The sequence below is a fragment of the Pseudochaenichthys georgianus genome, chromosome 11 (genome assembly GCF_902827115.2).
Source record: "Pseudochaenichthys georgianus chromosome 11, fPseGeo1.2, whole genome shotgun sequence".
Lineage (NCBI taxonomy): Eukaryota > Metazoa > Chordata > Actinopteri > Perciformes > Channichthyidae > Pseudochaenichthys > Pseudochaenichthys georgianus.
Genome location: NC_047513.1, coordinates 1,124,805 through 1,147,110, shown reverse-complemented (window position 1 = coordinate 1,147,110; position 22,306 = coordinate 1,124,805). Strand labels below are relative to the sequence as shown.

At 45.6% G+C, this 22,306-nt stretch overlaps 1 protein-coding gene across 3 annotated transcripts in view; it reads right to left on the bottom strand.

The window, feature by feature from the left end:
- sema4ab (sema domain, immunoglobulin domain (Ig), transmembrane domain (TM) and short cytoplasmic domain, (semaphorin) 4Ab) overlaps positions 1-22,306 on the bottom strand; it is an 82,463-nt gene that overhangs the window by 6,000 nt on the left and 54,157 nt on the right. For 2 of the 3 annotated variants that reach the window (XR_011644112.1, XR_011644111.1), the window contains exons 10-16: positions 22,160-22,304; positions 20,418-20,607; positions 16,263-16,378; positions 9,452-9,615; positions 7,650-7,744; positions 4,685-7,039; positions 628-770 (exon numbers count right to left, since the gene is read on the bottom strand). Coding sequence is in view for 1 of the 3 variants with exons in the window: in XM_034095138.2 (XP_033951029.1) it covers positions 6,273-7,039; positions 7,650-7,744; positions 9,452-9,615; positions 16,263-16,378; positions 20,418-20,607; positions 22,160-22,304 (1,477 nt within the window). In the remaining 2 variants the exon portion in view is untranslated. Of the gene's footprint in view, positions 1-627; positions 771-3,018; positions 7,040-7,649; positions 7,745-9,451; positions 9,616-16,262; positions 16,379-20,417; positions 20,608-22,159; positions 22,305-22,306 lie in introns of those variants that run through there. The other variant, XM_034095138.2, reaches the window with a different exon arrangement.

Sequence of the window (22,306 nt, the reverse complement as noted above, 5' to 3'; positions counted from 1 at the left end):
CTGTACTGACAGTGGAGGTGTCCTGAGAGTGGAGGTCTGCACCGGAACTGTCCTGAGAGTGGAGGTCTGCAGGCAGACCCCTCTCCTAAATTCACGTGTCTCATAACAGAGCTACCAATAACCAGAGTTGGCTTCTCAGCGGGTGTCTCGCTGAGTGGGGAATATCTGTTAGATACGTGAGCGGGTTGGTGGGGACCTGCGGGTTTCGCATTATGCCCCTTCTGAACACCCAGTCTCCCTGCTGCTCGGGAGTTGCCGGGGGATGGCTAAGAGGAGCTACATTTAACACATGTATCGGTACCAGTAAAGGAGGCCGGGAAGTAACCAAACATGAGACAGGTAGAGCAGGAAATAGCACCCGAGGGCGGGGAAAGAGCCATGGCTAGCTATCAAGCTAAAGTAGCTACCGTGAGCAAACCCGAAAAGAGTGTAGGCAACTGTGGAGTTACAGTCGCTAAGAGAAGGAGAGTTGTGAGTGCTTAAGCTGTAGTAACGTGTGATTACAACGTCAGGCAGTTGTCGTGATTTTAAAACGATCGATTAAGTTCAGTTAATAAGCTATCAGCAACAGAACAGGCACACGGGATACCCGGAGATGACAACAACCGGAAGTTACAACATGCTTACCGCAATAGTGGTCCGTGTAGATCCCTCCTCTGTTGCTCTCCCCGAGGTTTCTCCCATCTTTCCCTTTAAACTGTGGGTTTTCTCCGGAAGATCTCCTTGTACGATATGAGGGTCTGAGGACAGAGGGTCTCAGGACAGAGGGTCTAAGGACAGAGGGTGTCGTATTGTCATACTGATATTCTGTACACACTGTGAAGTCCACTGAGACAAATGTAACATTTGTGATATTGGGCTATATAAATAAACATTGATTGATTGATTGAACTCGGTGGTGTATACTAACACATGGTCTGTAACCCTTTTCTTTATATGTGTATTACTCACTGGGATATAAGCTGCTGCCCCTGCACGCCCTGTCTCTGGATCTTTGGAGCCATCTGTGAATATGATTGTTGAGTCTGAGTGATATCTTGCAAAGTGATTCTGGACTATGATCCATACTGGTAGTTCTTTCTTTCCTTGAACTCCTCTCGTATATTGAGGTCTGCACTTGGCAATGGGAACAACCAGGGTGGAATGGACGAGATTGGAGCTGTGGGGCAATACTGCATTTGATTCAAAGCTATACTTGCTGCTTTAACATCGCCAATCCATCCAACACGTGTTAAATGTGACTCATTGTGCTCCCAGCAGTCTTTCAAGATACTTTTCTCAGGATGACGATCACTGTGCCCCTGAAGGTTTACCCAGTATGCCAACATTAACTTCACTCTTCTTATCCTTAAAGGCATGTCTCCCATTTCCACCTGCATTGCTGATACTGGAGATGTTTTAAAAGCTCCACTGCATATCCTCAGGGCCTGAGCTTGTAGGACATCCAGCTTTTTAAGGTTAGATTCTGCTGCTGCCATGAACGCTACACACCCATCATCGAATACAGGTCTCACGAGTGCCCAATATATATTCAGAAGTGATGACCTACTCGCTCCCCACTCCTGTCCCGCCAAACACCGAAGTACATTGTTGACCTTTTTACATTTATTTTGAACCTTTCCTATATGACTGCTCCATGTTAGCTTTCCGTCAAACCAAACACCAGGGAATCTTATTGTATTAACCTGTTCAAGAGGCTGCTCATACCATTTTAACGATATAGGAGCAATGTTATGCCGTTTTGTAAAACAAATGACCTGCGTCTTAGCTACTGACAGTTTGAATCCCCATTTATTTGTCCATTTCTCCACTTCAACTCTTGCAGCTTGTATTGTCTTTCCAACATGTGCTACATTGCGGCCTCTTGCCAAAGCCCCATCATCTGCAGACAAAGATTTCCCCACACTTGGATGAACTTGAGGAAAAATGTCATGTATCATTATATTGAATAGCAACGGACTGCACACACTGCCTTGCGGAGTACCATTCTCCACAGCATAAACACTTGAATATTCTGCACCTACTCTTACTTGTATTTTTCTGTCCAGTAAAACATTCATAACCCAATTATATGCCTTTTCAATATCAAAGAAGACTGCAATCACTACTTCCTTGAAGCACAATATAGAATCCATTGTGTTCCGACCCCTCTGGGAGTACTCTAAATTGTACATGTATGTACATGTACAATTTAGAGTACTCCCATTTTTGTGCTACTTTGTGCTTCTACTCCAATACAATTCAGAGGTAAATGGTGTACTTCTACTCCACTACATGTATTTAATACCTTTGGTTACTTGTTGAATCAGTGTTGAATCAGACTTTAGTTCCACCTGGAGTAAATCCACCAGCTACCCTGCAGTCTACAAAGTACTTCAGACTAGCTGCACCTTCACCAGCTCTGAGAACACTCATGATTACTATTATTCTGAAATGGACCAATCTGCACAACGACTACTTTTACTGTCGCTACTTTCACTATATTTTGATGAGAATACTTTTCTACTTTTACTTGAGGAACATTTTGAATGCAGTACTTTTACTGTAACAGAGTACTACTTTTACTCAAGTACAAGATCTGAGTACTTCTACTTTTACTGAAGTACAAGTCCTGAGTACTTCTACTTTTACTGAAGTACAAGTCCTGAGTACTTCTACTTTTACTGAAGTACAAGTCCTGAGTACTTCTCCCACCTCTGCAGATTACCAACGTGACAATACCCCAAAACATTCTTCCCAGAATCTTCCAATGGTAAGATGTGAGGGTGCTGATTACATACCCCAGCTGGTTGGTATTAAGATGAGATCACGCGTCCACGAGGTGGCGCCAAAACACCGGCAGGTGTTCTGTGGTTAAACTGCAGGGAGTGTGGAGAGACAGAACAACTTCTCCCACCGACCTCACATAGAACATGTGAACCTTAACACATCCATACTCTCATCTTGAAAAGAGAAACTTTGAACTTCACAACTAAGAACAACTCTACTGAAGCTGAACTCAGAGGAGAGATGCAGAGACCGAGTCTGAGCTGAACTCAGAGGAGAGATGCAGAGACCGAGTCTGAGCTGAACTCAGAGGAGAGATGCAGAGACCGAGTCAGAGCTGAACTCAGAGGAGAGATGCAGAGACCGAGTCAGAGCTGAACTCAGAGGAGAGATGCAGAGACCGAGTCAGAGCTGAACTCAGAGGAGAGATGCAGAGACCGAGTCAGAGCTGAACTCAGAGGAGAGATGCAGAGACCGAGTCAGAGCTGAACTCAGAGGAGAGATGCAGAGACCGAGTCAGAGCTGAACTCAGAGGAGAGATGCAGAGACCGAGTCAGAGCTGAACTCAGAGGAGAGATGCAGAGACCGAGTCTGAGCTGAACTCAGAGGAGAGATGCAGAGACCGAGTCAGAGCTGAACTCAGAGGAGAGATGCAGAGACCGAGTCTGAGCTGAACTCAGAGGAGAGATGCAGAGACCGAGTCTGAGCTGAACTCAGAGGAGAGATGCAGAGACCGAGTCTGAGCTGAACTCAGAGGAGAGATGCAGAGACCGAGTCAGAGCTGAACTCAGAGGAGAGATGCAGAGACCGAGTCAGAGCTGAACTCAGAGGAGAGATGCAGAGACCGAGTCTGAGCTGAACTCAGAGGAGAGATGCAGAACAGGGAAATGATTTGATCAAATGGTGAAGAAGCTTAATATTCAAAAGAAAATGTTTTAAAATAATGTAATAGTTGAATGGGTTCTGCAGCTGCAAACAGGCTGAAGGAGTTACATATCAGATGTGAGTAGTCGTGAATGAATGTGTATTGAGATGAGAAAGTAAAAAGGCTTGGGAAAGCAGCAGAATATGTTTGACTTTTTGACTGCAAACTCTTTAACTAAAACCATACGTCAATTCATTTCATGTGATTTATGTTTCATTCTTCTGGTCTGCTCTGATCTCTGTGATTTACTACTTGCTTGGTTGCTGGTTTTGAGTTCATTTCATTTTCTGCACGTGTGTCCTGTGTTCTGTTCTCCTGCCAAAGCCTGTGCAGCTCACTTTGAAAGCTGCTGATACAGTTGGTTAATGTGGGGAATATTCTTTTCCTGCACAAGCATCCTAATGCTAACATGGGAGCTATGACATGTGCTAAGTCACTAAGCTGCACCTTGCTAACTAGTTAGCTATAACGTATTGTTATTTGATATTCTGGTATAGTGGCACCGTACAGTAGAAAGCTCTGTTTATGTATTGCTCCTTTTTAGTCCTCATTCAGTCATTTACAATTTTGGGTTTTCTGGAAATTGTAAAGTAGTCTATGCTTTTGATGAATGTATTAAGCGTGAACAGCATTTGTAAACTAATACTGTTACTACATTTTTATATATGAAATATATTGGTTTCTTCTTTTCTAAGGTTACATTGTTACATAGAGTTAGGCGTTATTTATATGACCTTGTTTGCAAAGTAACGGAAATCAATCCGGTGACTTTGATATGTTGTTACTCTGATAAGGTGAATGATAACATTTGTAAGAGTGTAACTGGTTATTGTAAGAGATTACATTCTGAGAGTAACCCTCCAAGCCCTGTTAGGAGGTGACCTGAGGACACGAGAAGGTCGCTCAGTGTCTCGCACACTGAGTGGACACAGCTTCATTATGTGTATGTGGAAGCAGTGCTCCTGAACACCACACATCATGTCTAGTGGTTACCTCATGTCCTCCTTTAGTGAAGCTATGCAGCACCCGGTCCTCCGGCCGGGGGACATGATTACATCTCTGTAACGGATCAGTCTGAACATGCAGCACTTCTCTGCTCCTCATGTTGTCTTAGTCTCTTTAAGGACTGCTGGACAGATCACACATTTCTTCTTAGGTTTCTCCTTCCTCCCGTTTTCAGCAGCTGCCTGTCGGATGAGTAGGGGGGTGTTTGGTGACTATTTGTTTTCACATCCTGGTACCCTGCCTAGAGAGCCAGGATTCCTATGTCTCACAAGTGTCCCTCGTGGTACAGTCCTGCAGGTGTGTCCTCGATGCAGGACACAAGGACACATACAGTGAACAACAAAAGAACACAGCAAGTGGCTGTCTTTCCCCTCTGTTTATCTGCTTTCACATGTCTGAAATGGGAAGGACTTAAGGAGTCTTAAAGATCTTGAATTGTTTGCCAACAAATAATACATTATTAAAACACTTCCTAATAAATGTTGGAAATCTGAGAACAAATGATTTAGACTATTTTCTCAGCATTCTGACTTCATGTTGTTTCTTGGCTCCCCGATGGAAGTCCTTTATGCTTCAGAACATAAAGGCGAGGTTGGCTGTCGCTGGACCTCCGGACACGTCATTGGGCTTTAGTATGCCAGAACACTTGATTATAGATGTTCCGATAATCAAGAGATTTGTTACACACAATATTTGAATAAATGAGAACATATTTCAAATGATTTTTTTACTGGCCCTGCCATCACGGAAGAATTTCGTATTGTAAGTAAGAAGTCATTTACCGTAATGAACTTTTACAAACTAGAGTAGATTGGATAGAATCACCCCATGTCTAATGTGATGCTAAAGTGCGAAGGAGGGGTTCATGGCTTCAGCAAAAGGGTTGGAGAAAGGAACGTTTGTTTATTTTTGTATTTGTTCTAGAAAAAGGCTGTGGGGCCTTCAGGGACCGACTCTTCTTGACTCTCCTCGCTGACGCTGACACAGACACAGACACAGACACAGACACAGACACAGACACAGACACACACACACACACACACACACACACACACACACACACACACACACACACACACACACACACACACACACACACACACACACACACACACACACACACACACACACACACACACACACACTACAGGCCTGACCTCTGTTCTACACGACACATAAAAAGAGTATATAGACCACGTAGCGATGAAACAGTACTGACTCCCTGGAGCTAACCCAGGCTCCAACATGTGTTTGGCAAAGCAAATCAGCTGAGAAGCATGTCCTAATATTCTGTTCATGTGTGTTTTGAATTTATTCTTGAAGATGCAATAAGCCCATAAGAAACATTCGTATCCGTCGTGGTCACTTTCCTTGCATCAAACACTGAGTGGTCCCTAAAACGTGTAAAGGGCCAGCAGCACCTTTCTGTGCGACAGTCTGAAGTACCACAGAGTTTCTGTCATCCTATTGGCCCAGATCCAACCATCAGGATGAGTCAGCAGTATTTGTACCGTGTCATTGGCTGTGCAAACAGATCTGGTACCCGACGCCCCCCCCACCTCTGATGTAACACTGTTCAGATGGGAGTGTTGGGCAAATGTCCGTTAGATCCTGTGAGGGCCCCGTTACAAGCAAAGCCACCGCCCTGTCCGTTGCGTTTGCTCAGAACCTGGCCCCCCTGGAGGCCCTCCTGCTCCACAGGGGTCCTTCTGTCGGAGTCTCTGCTGGGGGGCCCCGTCTGGGGGGCTGTCCGGCTCCGGCAGCGCTGTCTGAAGACGTACAGCAGCGTGGTGATGAGCAGACTGAGGCTCAGCACCAGCAGCACAGACACCACCACCAGCTCCTTCAGGTAGCAGGAGCCCCGCGCCGCCTGCAGGGGGCCCCTGTCCCAGAGCTCCGTTTCTTTAGGCCCCTCCGCCCACAGGGACACGTTCCCCCCCCGCGGAGCGTCCCTGCTGGTGGGTGTCGGCTCAGTCTCTATTCGACTTGTTTCTGTTCCCTCGGGCCCCGCAGAGGGACGCAGCCGGGCCCCTGCCTCTGTGGTGGGGATGGGGGGGTTCTGGGGCCAGCTGTGGCTGCTGGGGGTCTGAGCCACAGGGCCGCTCCCCTGCTTGACGTGGTAGATGGCCACAGTCTGCTGGTAGCCGTTCTCCGTGGACAGGCAGAGGTAGGGGCCCAGCGTGGCGGGGGTGGCCACAAAGCTCAGGCTGCCGTCCCCCAGGAGCAGGTACAGGTCTGGGGTCAGCCGGCTGTTGGGACGCTCCCACAGCTGCTGGGACAGCAGGGACGCTGCGGGACACTGCAGACGCACCACCTCGTTCAGAGACACCGACACCAGCTCACCTGAGGACGGGGGAGACCTAGCTTATAATATCCATGCTGTTTGGTAGGGCGCTCAGCCTTAGACCAGTTTCTTGCTATTGCTTTCTTGCTTGCATTATCAAACACACAATCATTTGTAATTCAAAAGGAACAACATGTTGCAGTCCTTGGGTATTGAATAACCCAGAATGTGTCTGATAGCAGCATGCACATTGATCACATTCCTCTCTGTTCCCACATAACCGCCAGCGTTTTAGAACTTTTAAGTCCAATTTATTTGAATAAGGGCTATAACAGTGTTCAGGCATTGAATTAGATGTTCCTAAATAAAATGTTGTCTCTTTCCCAATGTAAGTCAATGGGAAACTCTTTGTTTGTTTGTTGGCCATGTGACGTCACAAACTGACACGGAAGTTGTAGTATCGCCGTTTGGCCACGACAAAAAATAGCTTTAGGGCCCTTTCCTTGATCCCACAAAACACCAAGACCCTCTCTTCACAGCGTCACCAGATATCAATACACTGCCAGCCTTCGTGGGATAATCAGAATCATCTAATGGGAAATGTAGATGTTCTATGAATAATGTTTAGTATAGTGTGTAACCGGCCACAGCCTGAAACAAGTGACTCACCTGCAGGCAGTTTGTTTGGACTGAACCGGGCTCTGTGAGAGAATGAAACACTGTTGCACGCCTCTTCAACATTCCCTCTGTCTACATCCTGGCCTCTGAGGATGGAGAACAGTCACATGGTCATAGTGGGACAGAGACTGATTTAAACATATTGTTGTTACTAGTGTGTACAAGTGTACAATGACATTTAATGCAATACAATGACATTCAATGCAATATGTAGCCTTAAGCAGGGTTGCCAACTCTCACGCATCTGGCGTGTGACACACGCTTTCACTCTCAATCTCACGCCCTCACGCTGCCCAAACTATTCTCACGCCAAAAACAAGAATACCGAAGACTAGAAACGGTTTTGAAACTTTTGTCACGTAGTGATCGTCCTCTCAATAGAATATCTTTGATAATGTCTCCTGGCCAATCAGAATCAAGATAACGGCGTGGTGTTGTTGCAGGAAGTCCCGACGGAGAATACTTTTGCTGTAGTACATCTCTATATACATCGATACAACATTACGTGTTGATTTCTATGAAATAAGAGCCCACGGTTTGATGATTGATAGGTGTGTGGGCTGTCTTTCATGTTGACACACAGAACAATGGGGGCTATCCTCCCTTATCCACAATGTAAAGTCATTCACAGCCTCTTCCCTCTTCTCTCTGTGAGGAGCAGCAGGTTCAGCTTTCAGAACAAAGTAACACAAAACTGAAATGGCATTCATTTTTTTAAATATGTCGTGTAGTAATAGATTTATTTATTGTTCTTCTCAAGAGAGGACCAGAATGTGTATTTTATGTTAGTATTTCAAAAGATCTCCTGGGGGAGAATCCCCCCAGACCCCCCTATAGGGGTTGGGCTTTCAGCATGTCACTCTTTCACCTGTGGGGAAGTTGCAGGATTGGCTCCAGGTCGCCCTTTTTATTTACTACAAGACAAATGTGCCTTTTTATTTCATACAGTTCCATTTGGATTGAGACAGGGAAATAATCTAGACCTCACGCGTGGCGTTTCGCTCTCAAGGGGAGCGTGTATGTAATCACATTGCAAATACTGACTTGAGCCCCACCGCTGTAGGGTTAGCCCTACCAGAGATTACCCAACAATCCAGATCCAGTAGAAATGATAAAAAAGTAAAAGCCTGCTGCTTATTGTTCTACTAGGCCAAAATAGAGTGTGTTAATTAATATGTTTGGCAGTTTGGAATAAGTCTGTAGATTTGTTTGTGTGTGTGTGTGAGTGTGTGTTTGTGTGTGTGTTTCATGTATAGGCCTCTCACGATAATTAATTTGGTTGGATACATTTTCCCGGAAATTATTTTTGGCTCCGTTAGATCATTTTAGAGCACTGACATAATGATAATATATAATAATAATTCAAGTACATCCTTTCAAACTGCTAGTCACATCCTCATGTAAATGGAAAGTTATCGAGTTCATTTTTATTTATCGTACGATAAGTCAATGAATTGCTTATTGCGACAGGCACACAATAAAACAGTGGAAACAAACATGTGTTTGACTTTCAATAGTGAATGAAACTGTGTGTCCTTTATAGTCTGTGTCCAATATTGTGTATTTGTATATATTGTATATATGCTAAGGTCCCGCTGCTGACACGATAGCAGTCATTTTGTGCGCATATGTGTAATGTAAAATGTAAAAACCCATGATATCAAAATCTCACTCCAGCCAGGTACCCAAAGTTGGCAACCCTGGCCTTAAGACGTTCTTTATTAAAAAGCAGTATCATATATCATCATAATCCCCGCCTTCCAACATGACAGTGAAAGTATCTTGGCACTCACAGACTGGCCTGGCTGTTGGAGGCCCCCACACAGGCCCTGCTGGCCGGGTCCCAGCCACAGAAGGGGTCCCGGGCCAGGACACACTGAGGACAGGTCCAGTAGAAGGAGCAGTTTGCTGTTGGAACCCTCACCACCCCCTCTGAGGAGCCAACATAGATCATACCCTGCAGAGAGAAGAGAGTCAAGCCGTTACAACAGAACACTCATCCTGAGATGGGCTGGGGGGCCAGTAAGACTAGCATCAGAGTTTAAGAGTGTAAACAGATGATTTATTAGTCCTAGCCGGCAGTTAGGCTGTAATGATGAGCTTGTGTTTCTGTATTTTAAGAACGAATGAATCAACATTTTTTAATGTATGCACGCCTGCAGGGGCGGTTCTAGGGGGGGGGGGGGCAGTGCCCCCCTAACACTGCCTTTAGACCCCCCTGTCTTTTTTTATGATTAAACGATTTCTTGGCTGATGGAATAGTTGGAACCAACGCTATTTGTCATTCTAGTTGGACCCATTAGAGAGAGCACACCTTTATCTATTTCATATAGTTGTAAAAAATAAAGTAAGAAGTCATTCCAATGTGTACTATAAGACAGTAACAAAAATTAAAAAGAGTTTGAAAGGGGAGTGATTAGTAAAATATGCATAAATAAAAAGAAAGAATGCTAACTAGGTAACATAAGATAAGAATAAACAAGTTTAAATGATTTGTTATTGGTTTTAATCATATTCCAAAGATGATTGGATTATTGAAGAGGATACAGCTCCCTTTCATCTGAGTGTTGAGAGCTGTATCCATACATTCATTTTGTGCTCAAAGTGCACCAGATTGATGCATGGACCCCCCTAAAGGATGTGAGGTCCACCCCCCAAATAAAGAAGGTTAAAATAATTAAATTGCATACATTTTCTTTTAGTAAACACTAGGGATGGGTATCGAGAACCGGTAAGTCTAAGTCAATACCGGTACCTGATTGGACGGTATCGGTATACCGTTAAGCCGCTGGACAAACGGTGCTGCTATCGGTATATGTGTTACGTCTACTTCCTTAGTTTAACTTGAAACCATTCTGGTTGGTTGGGAACCCTCATCCCGTGTGATGTATCCGGTTTGAGACCCCTCTGATTGGCCACTGTAAATGCCACTCGTCATCTCACTCAACAGCGCTCTTATTATTGTTGAGAGACTCCTGCAGGCATGGCGGACAGAGCGAAGTGATCGAAGGTCTGGGTGCACTTTAAAAAATGTAGTGGCGATAGTGCAAGGTGCAATCTATGTACTCAATGCAGAGATGTTCACAAGTCTTTTTTTGCAAGTCCAAGTCAAGTCTCAAGTCTTTGGTCACGAGTCCAAGTCAAGTCTCAAGTCTCTAAAAAAATAAAAGTCTCATGTCTCTTCTGGTTGTAATAAGCCTTCTATTGTCTGCTGCTCTCCAGTCTGTTGAGAATACTGCACGGCTATATCTAAGACATTCAAAGCATTTACTGTGTTATTATCACTCCTATATCTATTAGCATACAGTATCAGTACTGACTAGTTGTTTGTTATATGATCACTTTAAACAGGCTATTGCAATGCAATATGATTAACGTTACCGACCTTTTTTATGTCATGTCAAGAGCTGGATGTCAACGCCACTCAACGCAAACAAGTGTGACAAGCAATTCACTAATCTTTTCAAATATTCAGTTACAAAGCTAGTAGCAAGCTAAGTGAACATTACACAGCTGATGCTGAGCTAAACATGTTTGCTAACCGTTCATGCGTTAATGTGACTGACCTCTCCGGGTGACTTTCCAAGTGCCTGATGAAATTCGAGCCCGGCTAAAATAACTGGATGGCCTACCTGCCTGTCAGCCTTCCATCTGGGCACACACTTATCTCGTGCCCTCATTGGTCATGTGCGCGTTCGTGTGTGTTGGAGGAGGCGGCTCTATAAGGAAGTAGCAGCCTCTAGCAGATTATCTCCGGTTGTGTATTTTCAAATTCTAGCGATCTCGAGCCGGTTTCTCTCAAATGTACCTACCCCACCTTTAATACGCCAAACATAGAAAACACAATGATTGTTCACGAGTCCCAACACACGAGTCCAAGTCGAGTCTGAAGTCTTTTGGTCACGAGTCCAAGTCAAGTCTGAAGTCTCTGTGTGTGCGACTTAAGTGCGACTCGAGTCCGAGTCGCAGACTCGAGTCCCCATCTCTGACTCAATGAGTTGCTTGTAAAGGGGGTAACACGAGCAACGTAATGAAGCGTTGTCCAGTGTTCAAATGTTCAACATATTCTAACCAGCATTACTGTGTGTGCTTTAACCTCAGCAGGAGGACAGGCTTATGATGAGACAATTCACTATCGTTAATACATCGTTGTGGCACATCTAGATTCCGATGGTATCTTGAAGGCAGCATGTCTAATAATGAGTGTCCCTCGGTGTGTCCCTCAGAGTGTCCCTCAGTGTGGCCCTCAGAGTGTTCCTCGGTGTGTCCCTCAGAGTGTTCCTCGGTGTGTCTCTCGGTGTGTCCCTCAGAGTGTGTCTCTCAGAGTGTCCCTCAGTGTGTCCCTCAGTGTGTCTCTCAGAGTGTCCCTCAGTGTGTTCCTCGGTGTGTCCCTCAGAGTGTGTCTCTCAGAGTGTCCCTCAGTGTGTTCCTCGGTGTGTCCCTCAGAGTGTGTCTCTCAGAGTGTCCCTCAGTGTGTCCCTCAGTGTGTCTCTCAGAGTGTCCCTCAGTGTGTTCCTCGGTGTGTCCCTCGGTGTGTCTCTCTGTGTGTCCCTCAGAGTGTCCCTCAGTGTGCCCCTCAGTGTGTCCCTCAGTGTGTCTGTCAGTGTGTCCCTCAGAGTGTGTCCCTCAGAGTGTCCCTCAGTGTGTTCCTCAGTGCGTCTCTCAGAGTGTCCCTCAGAGTGTCCCTCAGTGTGTCCCTCAGTGTGTCCCTCAGTGTGTCTCTCAGAGTGTCCCTCAGTGTGTCCCTCGGTGTGTCCCTCGGTGTGTCCCTCAGTGTGTCCCTCAGAGTGTGTCCCTCAGTGTGTCTCTCAGAGTGTCCCTCAGTGTGTCCCTCAGAGTGTCCCTCAGTCATGGATGTATAATAAGAACTGGATACAGCGTGGGAGGCGGGGCCTCATTCATTCCTATGAGAGTTGCTCATTAGCGCATGATGATAAAATGGCCCAACTTTTGAGAGAGTGAAACGTCACAGATTACCCGGCATGCCTGAGAAGTACCCGTATGTGCGCTCATAGCGCATGCGCAACTTTAACCAAAATGCTCGTTCACATCAAGCACGTCAATTTGCGTACACGTAACAGCACCGTGCGTTCATGACAGCATGGTAATGGGTTGTTATTATGATGGATTTGATATTAACGAGGCGGCAGTTAGCAGCTAGCGGCTAGCTAGTAATTATGCTAATGTACACATCAATCGTTATGTACTTATATTACGCTGCAACAGGATCTAGTGATATCCAACAGCTTCATTTAGCATGAAAGAATTATTGCACTGTGTGTAATACGAAGCTACAGGGACGTTAATAACGTCGGTAATATTAACTTTATTTAATACAACATTTACGGTACAAGATTTAATCATACTGCCCATGTAGTATAATAATGAATTACAGCAAACATGTGCAATATATCCATTATTGCAGCTCCGTGGGATGGCAGTAAGGCGATGTGGGTCCGTTGTTATTGTGCATCTATGGGTAAAGATAAACGCAACTCACATTGGTTTCTCAAACAGCATCTCTGTAAACTACGTGTATTCACTGAATTTCACTCTCTGCCTTTAACGGCTCGTTGTAGCTCCAATAGCTCCAGCCCCCACCATCCCTGTGAGCACAGTGTTCTCCGATTGGTCGGGACACGTAACATGAACGTGCCGGGCGGCGCGGTCCCGTGGGTTGGATGCGCGTTCATAATGCAGAGGGAAATAACTCTCAGAATAACGTTATTAATTTTTTTTACAACTTGAGGAACGAATGTTTTTAATAAGGGCTATACAAGTGTTCATACTGGGTAGTTTATTTAGTTTAAAAAAAAGTATCCAACGATTTACAGACCACTCTTTCACTCTGGCAACCAAACGGAAGTGTAGTACCGCCGTTTGGCCACCGCGAATATTTTTATCTGAGTCTGGCGCACTTCCTGGGGGCTTGCAGACCAACACAATTGCGACCGCCGTCTTGCTCGTGCGTTGCATGATGGTTAGTCATTTTGTCCGACTTGCTCTGGAGGCTCGACTCCATGAGACGTTGAAATCTTGCGGGACAAAGACGCCGGCAGCCTTGAGAGCGAGGCGGCGCAGTTCCTCTCCACGAGCTGCAGAAGCGAAATGCTTGATGGGAAACGACTCGCTGGTATCTCGAGCTGAGCGCTCATTGGTGCTTTTTACCACGTGCTGCTGATGAAACTCTCCAATTGGCTGGCAAAAGTTTGTTGTTGTTTTGTGTCAGTTTTACGTCGCCACTTCCATTCACATTTTTCATCATTGTTCCACAATGTTTATCATCATGAAATGAATATCTATATATTGTATACTATACTTGCACTGCTTACCGTTTTCATACTTTATATATCTTAGCATATTCATACACACTGTTCATACTGCTCACAGGCTGCTGTGTATATCTTTATCTAGTGCAGTGGTTCCCAAACGGTGTGCCGCGGCACACTGGTGTGCCGTGAGGCAAGTCCGGGTGTGCCGTGGGATTTTGTGACAACCATACGTTATTATTGCAATATACAAATAATTATTTTTTAATTTACTATATCAGTACTTTGTAGGTTTATATATACGTAATCTGCGCGACTTGCGCGTCCACATCTCCACGTGCAGTGCTGCATACACATGGCTGAGTCAGCGATAACTCTCGAGGGGTGGAGGTATGCCCATTATTTTGAGTTTGTCCGAAGAATAGACAGGAATGTGACGGTGAGGTGCAAACTGTGTCCAGGCCAGAAGCTGTTATCCACTGCTGGGAACACCACGTCAAACCTCAACAAGCACCTGCAAAGAACACTTGCTAAGGTGGAGCTACCGCACACGCCATTTGTTGTCTGTTGTTCTTCTCTGTCTTCCGGTTGTTGCCTGTTTTGAATGACGAATACACACTACCGCCGCCTGCTGGTAAGGAGAGTTATTGCCACTCACGCATGCGCAGTTCGTACGTGCTCGGCTGAAGTCTTTGCGGTGTCTGGCTCCAGTGCAACACATGGCCAACACGCAGGAGAACACGCCGACGCAACAGCGTGAGCAGAGATAGACTGCGCCAAATATACAGATAGCAGGAGACAGAGGACAGCCACGGTCAGATAGCAGGAGACAGAGGACAGCCACGGTCAGATAGCAGGAGACAGAGGACAGCCACGGTCAGATAGCAGGAGACGGAGGACAGCCACGGTCAGATAGCAGGAGACGGAGGACAGCCACGGTCAGATAGCAGGAGACAGAGGACAGCCACGGTCAGATAGGAAAACATTCAGGATCTGGATCAGTCGTATGCGACAATGGAAACTGAACTAAAGAGAACATTTGAAACTTTAGCAGTCTGCGTGATCTGCCTGCAAGGAGGGGCAGGACGGCCCTGCGAGTAAAGTAACGAATTACTTTATGTAGAGAGTAACGAAGTAGTGTAATATATTACTTTTTTAAAAAGTAATATGTAATATATTACTTTTTTAAAAAGTAATATGTAATATATTACTTTTTTTTAGTAACGACCCCATCTCTGCTGAAATGTTACATTTATAATTTGTAGTTCAGGACCATGGACAATGCAGCTTCCTTGCATTGACAGTTCTCTGTGCTGAGTTTGTCTCATTTTTAATGTGTGACCTGTCTGGTTTAAATGAGTGTGTTGCTGCTTTGATGAAGCCTAATTTGATAACGTTTAAAATTAATTTCTGAAATATTTCGTTAATAAATATTTCATGAGTAATATAGTTGTCTTTGTCACATTTTATTTGGCATTAGTACATAATTATACACATGTACAGATATTTTACATGATATGAGTGATAACACGTGTTATAAGGGCTATTTTGCACAATAGGTGTGCCTTGAGATTTGTACTTGTCCTTTGGTGCCTTGGGCACAAACAGTTTGGGAACCACTGATCTAATGTATTCATACACACTGTTCATACTGCTCACAGGCTGATATCTAGTGTATTCATACACACTGTTCATACTGCTCACAGGCTGATATCTAGTGTATTCATACCCCTCACTGTTTATTCATCATTCAATTCATTCTATATGTTATTCTGTAGATTGTGTACATTACTTTCCACTTCACTGCGTGTTGCACCTGGTTAGAAGCTAAACTGCATTTCGTTGTCTCAGTACCTGTAATATGTGCAATAACAATAAAGTTGAATCTAATCTTGAGCAGGAACAAATGTATTTACTCAGTACATATCTGACATTAACGATTAAACAAATTGGTCAAGACCACTGACGGAAGTGGTTTTGAAAAGTAATAAGTGGTTCTGTCTTTTACATGTAGGATTCAACCCCCCTTGTATTGATTTGTTTTATAATTAACAGACACTTGAGTCATTCATTTGTAGTGATATAATAATTGTGGGATTTCTATTGCATCCATTTAATCTGCAACGAAGAACGCCAACACAATTTCTGCCATCGCAAACTGAGTCAAGCCCACTCCGAGCTGTCCGACTTCAGGCGAGCTTTTTGAGACCTCCCCCGGCTGCAATCGGCTATTCTCGTCTACTTTCGAGACGAGCCGCCGCTCATCTCAAACAAGCCTAGTGTGTCCCTCAGTGTGTCTCTCAGAGTGTCCCTCAGTGTGTGCCTCAGTGTGTACCTTGGCTGTGGACAGCTTCAGGCTCTTGATTGGCTGAGGCTGCTCAAACACCTGCACCTCCTCTATGACGTGGGCCCCGCCCTGCAGCAGCACCGCTTTGTGAAGGTATCCCGACTCTGAAACAGTGTTAGTGGACACATTTATACATTATACATACATGTTATATCATACATCAGTGGCGAGCCGTCAGGGCCCTCTAGGCCCTCTAGGCCTTATTTCCAAAGAAATAAATCCTTCGAATCTGCCTGTTCAGTTTCTGTTGGAATGTGAAGGGTTAAATGCTGTCTCTGCGAGTTACTGTGAAGACGGGAGAGCTTGTTGGTCCCTCTCTACATTCACAGAGGGCCCGCTATAGGAACTCAACGAGAGAGTAATTTCAAATGACAGCGGACTTTATGACAGGTTCCGCCCGCTGTGAGGTCTATGCAAGGGGTGCAGTGACGCGTCCTAAAACCCGGGAGTAAGCTTCGCTCGGATTCCCTCGACAGAAAGCAATGGGATTTCTCCATAGGGTTTTGGAAAATAGCTGGAAATAAGGTCTGTGGAAAACGAACCTGTTAGATAAATGCACGTTGTGTTCAGCCGGATAATATCCACATGTCTACCCTACTTTTATTGATTCATAAATCTAATCGATAGATTTATGATCGATAGATTTATGATTAGCATAAGTTCGTTCATGATGGCTCACTTCAGTGATAGTTAATAATTTTGCAACGATGTCCTCACTGAGTCATTTTCAAGATTGCGTTCCAATGATAAACTGGAGTGGCAAAGGATCAGCTGAATGACCCGCAAGTGCTTCATCCAAAAGGACAGGAGGATGGACTTTGTGTTTCAGTGATTTATCATCAAAGGTAGCCTAAGTCATGTTCAATGCGGGCCGCCGTGCCGACTTAATTCATGTTTAATTGCTACTTGGCTGTGGGTGCCCTGTCATGATAGGCGTTTATATAAATGGTGTTGTTTTGTGTGGTAGAGGGTCGCTGTCATTGATGCGTTTTGCACCCCGGGCCGCTGTTTTGATATTCCGCTGAAGTATACGTTGAGACGTAATATCTCTTCTTTGTTTTCGAGGGCAGGGGGGTCAGAGGGCCTAGGTATAAAAGTCACGGCTCGCCACTGTCATACATATACAAGTCGACACTTCCCCCACTGAATTCATGCTTACAGAGGTCATCACACAAACATAAAACTTAAATACATCACTAAACCCCGCCCCTCCAGCCGTGGTGGTGGCCTTGCTGTAATCCACAACCAGAACATCCAGATCACAGAACTCACCCTCCCCTCAGTATAATCCTTTGAATTAATTGCCTTCAAAGCCCCTCCCTCACTGACAGTCATCCTCATCTACCGGCCTCCTAAACCTCATCCCTCTCTGATTTCACTGAATTCCTCACACTTGCCTCATCCCTCTCTCAACGTCTGTTACTACTTGGTGACCTCAACATTCACATTGACTCACCCGCCTGCAAGCTGGCATCCGAATTCACAACCCTACTGGACAATTTCACTATCACCCAACATGTCACCTTCCCCACCCATGACAAAGGACACATCCTTGATCTCGTCTGCTCTACCAACCTCCCAGTGATTGACCTCCACCCTTGCCCATTTTCCCTCTCCGACCACAAACTCATACAATTCACCATTGCCCCCCCCACCCACCCAGAAACATCACCTTCCATAACCATCTCTCTGAACTGCTATCGTCTAATCTCCCCCTGGACGCAACTCTCAGCTCACCTGATGATCTGCTCAACCACCTCAACTCCACCCTACTCACCTCCCTCAACACCCTAGCCCCCCTCAAAAATAAAACTGTCACTTTCAAGACCTCCTCACCCTGGTTCACACCCGCACTCCGTAAAATGAAGCAGCGAGGCCGCCAACTTGAACGTCTTTCAAAGAAATCCTCCCTCACAGTCCATTACATAAGCTACAAACTCCATCTCAATGCATACAAAGATGCTCTTATTGCCGCTAAATCTGCCTACCTCTCCAACATCTTCACTGACCCCTCCCGTAACCCCAGGACCCTCTTCTCCACAGTTAACAAGCTCTTCAAACCCCGTGCTGATAACCTCCCTACTTCTACTTCCGCTACTTGCAGCTCATTCCTCAAAATTAACACCATTAACCACTCCTTCTCAGCTCCATCTGACATACAAGCATCTCCCCTAACCGCCACCACTTCTCCCCCCCCCCCATCTCCCTTGATCTCCTGACTCCTCCTCCCCAGCGCCGCCTCTCCCAGTTCAACCTGGTTACCCCACTTGAAATACTCCACCTGATCGGTTCCTCAAATCCAACAACCTGCTCCCTTGACCCTCTCTTCTCCTGAAGTCCTGCCTCCCCGTCTTGCTAACCTTTTCAACTCCTACAGAAACTGCACTCGTCTAAGTCCTCAACGACCTCCTCACCTCTGCTGACACTGGTTCCCTCAATATTCTCATCCTCCTCGACCTGAGTGCAGCCTTCGATACCGTGAGCCACAACATCCTGCTCACCCGACTCAGGGACATTGGTATTGAAGGTACTGCACTCAGATGGCTCCAGTCCTACCTCACTGAACGATCCCACTTCATCTCCCTCCCCAACCACTCCTCTGCCACAGCCTCAGTCACCCAAGGCGTTCCTCAAGGATCAGTACTTGGCCTCCTCCTCTTCATCATTTACATCCTCCCCCTCGGTCAGATACTCCGCCACTTCAACCTGGACTTCCACTGCTATGCTGATGACACTCAGATCTACCTCAGCACCAAATCCCTCCATAACCCACCCCTTACCCACATCGACTCCTGTCTGACAGCTATAAAAACTTGGATGCAACACAACTTCCTCAAACTGAACAGCAACAAAACTCCTCCTAATCGGCTCCAAATCCACCCTCAGCAAGGTCACCATCATAACACTCACCACCTCGAACCTCACATCCGCCAAACAGTCAAAATCTCATTTTTCCACCTCCGCAATATTGCAAAAATCCGACCCTCTCTCACCCGCCCCGCAGCCGAACGACTAATCCATGCCTTCATTTCCTCCCGCCTCGACTTCTGCAACTCAATTCTTTACGGCATCAGCACTACATCCCTCAACAGACTCCAACGGGTTCAAAATGCAGCTGCACGTCTCCTCACGCATACCAAATCATGGCATCACATCACCCCAGTCCTCAAAGACCTCCACTGGCTTCCTGTCTCCCATCGCATCAACTACAAAGTTCTGGTCCTCACCTACAAAGCACTCCACCATCTGCCCCCCCCCCCCCTTATCTCACAAACCTTTTCACTCCTTACCAACCCCCACGGTCCCTCAGATCCACCGCAGCCGGACTCCTATCCACTCCCACATCCACACTCTGCAGCTTTGGGGACAGAGCCTTCTCAGTGGCAGCTCCTAGGCTCTGGTATTCCCTCCCCCAAGATCTCCGTGACTCTGAGTCCCTCACAGTCTTTCAGTCCCGCCTCAAAACCAATCTCTTCAACTCTGTCTACCCATAAGCCCCCCTCTCACTGAACTTCCTCTTGACTGCCTTTTCTGTTTTTTGTGTGTCTACCCTCCCTCATACTGTAAAGCGTCTTTGAGTTGTAGAAAAGCGCTATATAAATATAATGTATTATTATTATCACACTGTTCAAATGCGGTTAATCTCCTACCATCAGCATCTTTTTGAGTGGTTTTTTATGATTTTACTTTAAGTCGCTTTTTACAAGTATATGTTCATTTGTATGTAGGGTTTTCTACAAAAATATATATATTTTTGAAAGAGCGACAGAGAATAGAAGAAGAAAACTTCCTATTTTAGGGTCAGTGAAGCGCTTCTTTAAAGTTACACTCTTCTGGACTGGAAAACAAACTCACCATCAATACTCTCCTGTAATGATAATCACTGATGTTCTCGATAATAACCAGTTTACTTCGTTAAACTTATCATATCAGTACCTCCATTTCTCAACTGCTAAACTTCTTCCTCCTTTAGCTTTTTCTTTGGTGGCAGCCCTTATATTGTGTTTACCTATGCTAATAATAAAGTGGATACATCATTCAGCACACCTGGGTGAGGGCAGATTTTAATGGAAGGAGACTGGAGTTGACTTCTCTCAGAAAAATCAAACATTATAATGACAGGGTGGTGCTGGGGGGGCTGACCTGTGAGCAGGAACAGCACGGTGTAGCTCCGGCTGCCGGCGCCCTGCACCCTCTGCACCCTCAGGTGTGTGTAGCTGTGCTCAGCGGACACCACCGTCACACTCCTCCCCACCGGCCGCACGCTGTCGTCTGCCAGGAAGTTCTCTTTGACGAAGCGCAGCGCGTTGTCCGAGGCGTTGTGCAGGCCACACTGACACAGGCAGGGAGAGAGAAATACAGATACACACTGGGTAAAATCTACTTATAATATGAAATTAATATCCTACATGCAGGTCAATTCAACTGCTTAATCCAATTTAACACAACTTGGATCTTATCATTGTGAAATGGTTTTTAAGGGATGCACGATTTGAAATAGAAAAACTAATTGAGATTATTTTGGATTGAACTCAGAAGACAGCATGGCAAGGGCTCCGACGACAGAAAGCAGTAGGATTTTTCTGTTGGATTTGATCATTTTGAAGAAAATATGGCAAAATAAGGCAATCTGATGTTTATACTTACACATTTTGTTCAGCAGGATAATCTCCACATATTAACACCCCTTCATGATTTTTGGAGCCTTAGGCTGCGGCCACACGAGGACGAAAACGGCTAAACGCATAGGATTAACGCAAACACAATCGCAAACAAGCTTCCGTCCACACGCAATAGTTATCCGGATAGTGTCTGTCCACACGAGACCGCTCCGTTTAGCTCCAACCGCTGGAGAAGCTGCAGTACATATGCAGGAGCCTGTAGGTGGCGCTGTAACTTCCTCCACAAAAGCAGAGAAGAAGCATGGTTGTCATGGTTGCCCTTCTGTTTATTCTCCGCGGTGGGGGCCGAGGGAACCGGGCAGAGTTTTTCGCCAGTCAGCGTGTATTAAAGTTTAAATCTTCCGGACAAAATTCTAAAAGTGCCGGTCAAAGGTCTTCTTTGTTTTTTATTGAGCTTTAAAACAAATGAATAACGACTCTATATATTATAATAATAAAATACACGGAGCCTCTCTTTTTCCTCCCTCTCTTCGGACAGCGTCAGTGTCTGTCTCACGCAGCAGCTGATCCAGTGAGTGGCCCGGACGACAGTAAAAATAAACATATTTATAACTAGTTTAGGGAGTTTGAGAGGTCATTAAAATAGCTAAGGGTGATGATCTGACTTGAAGTGTGTGTTTTGCTGCAGCGGGAGGAGCTGCAGGTGAGCAGAGCTGCGTGTCTCCGTCCTGTCAGATTAGACTTCACTCGCGTTTATGTCCATATCGAGAGAAAGATAAATAATCTGAATTCAGTGTGCAGTTTACTTTGACGCGGGGGTGAGCAGCAGAGGTGGGGAGAGGCGGGGCTATTGCCTCATCATTATCAGAAAATGTTCGGATAGGGCGTACACACGGAGCCGTTGGACCCCCCAGAGCGTTGCGTATGCCGTTCTATCCACCTTGGGACCCGTTATCGTTTCCTCCGTCGTTTAGTGCCGTATTCTGTCGTCCTCGTGTGGCCGAACGGTCTATATGACACTAAACAGTAACGCAAACGACCGTTTTCGTCCTCGTGTGGCCGCAGCCTAAATGTAATCTCCAGAATAAAAAGCCAATTTAAGGCTGTTCACAAACTACAGCACAATCACATTACTTTGATTTGCACTCCTTATCATTTGACTCTTTCCAGCTCTGTATTGAAGCTGCTGCACAACTGTTTCAGTTATAATGTTCCTCTGCATGAGCGAGTTTCTATCCTTGTTCCATTCATATGAGTGTTTACCTCTCCTGGATTGGCAACCTTCTCTTGAACCCGTGTGCTCCACTGTAGCGTGTCCCTGTTCAGGACTTTGTAGTTCCCAGAGAACACTGATTTGATGTCAGCCAGGCGGAATGAGCACACTGCTGAGCGTCCGGAGTTCACAGACCT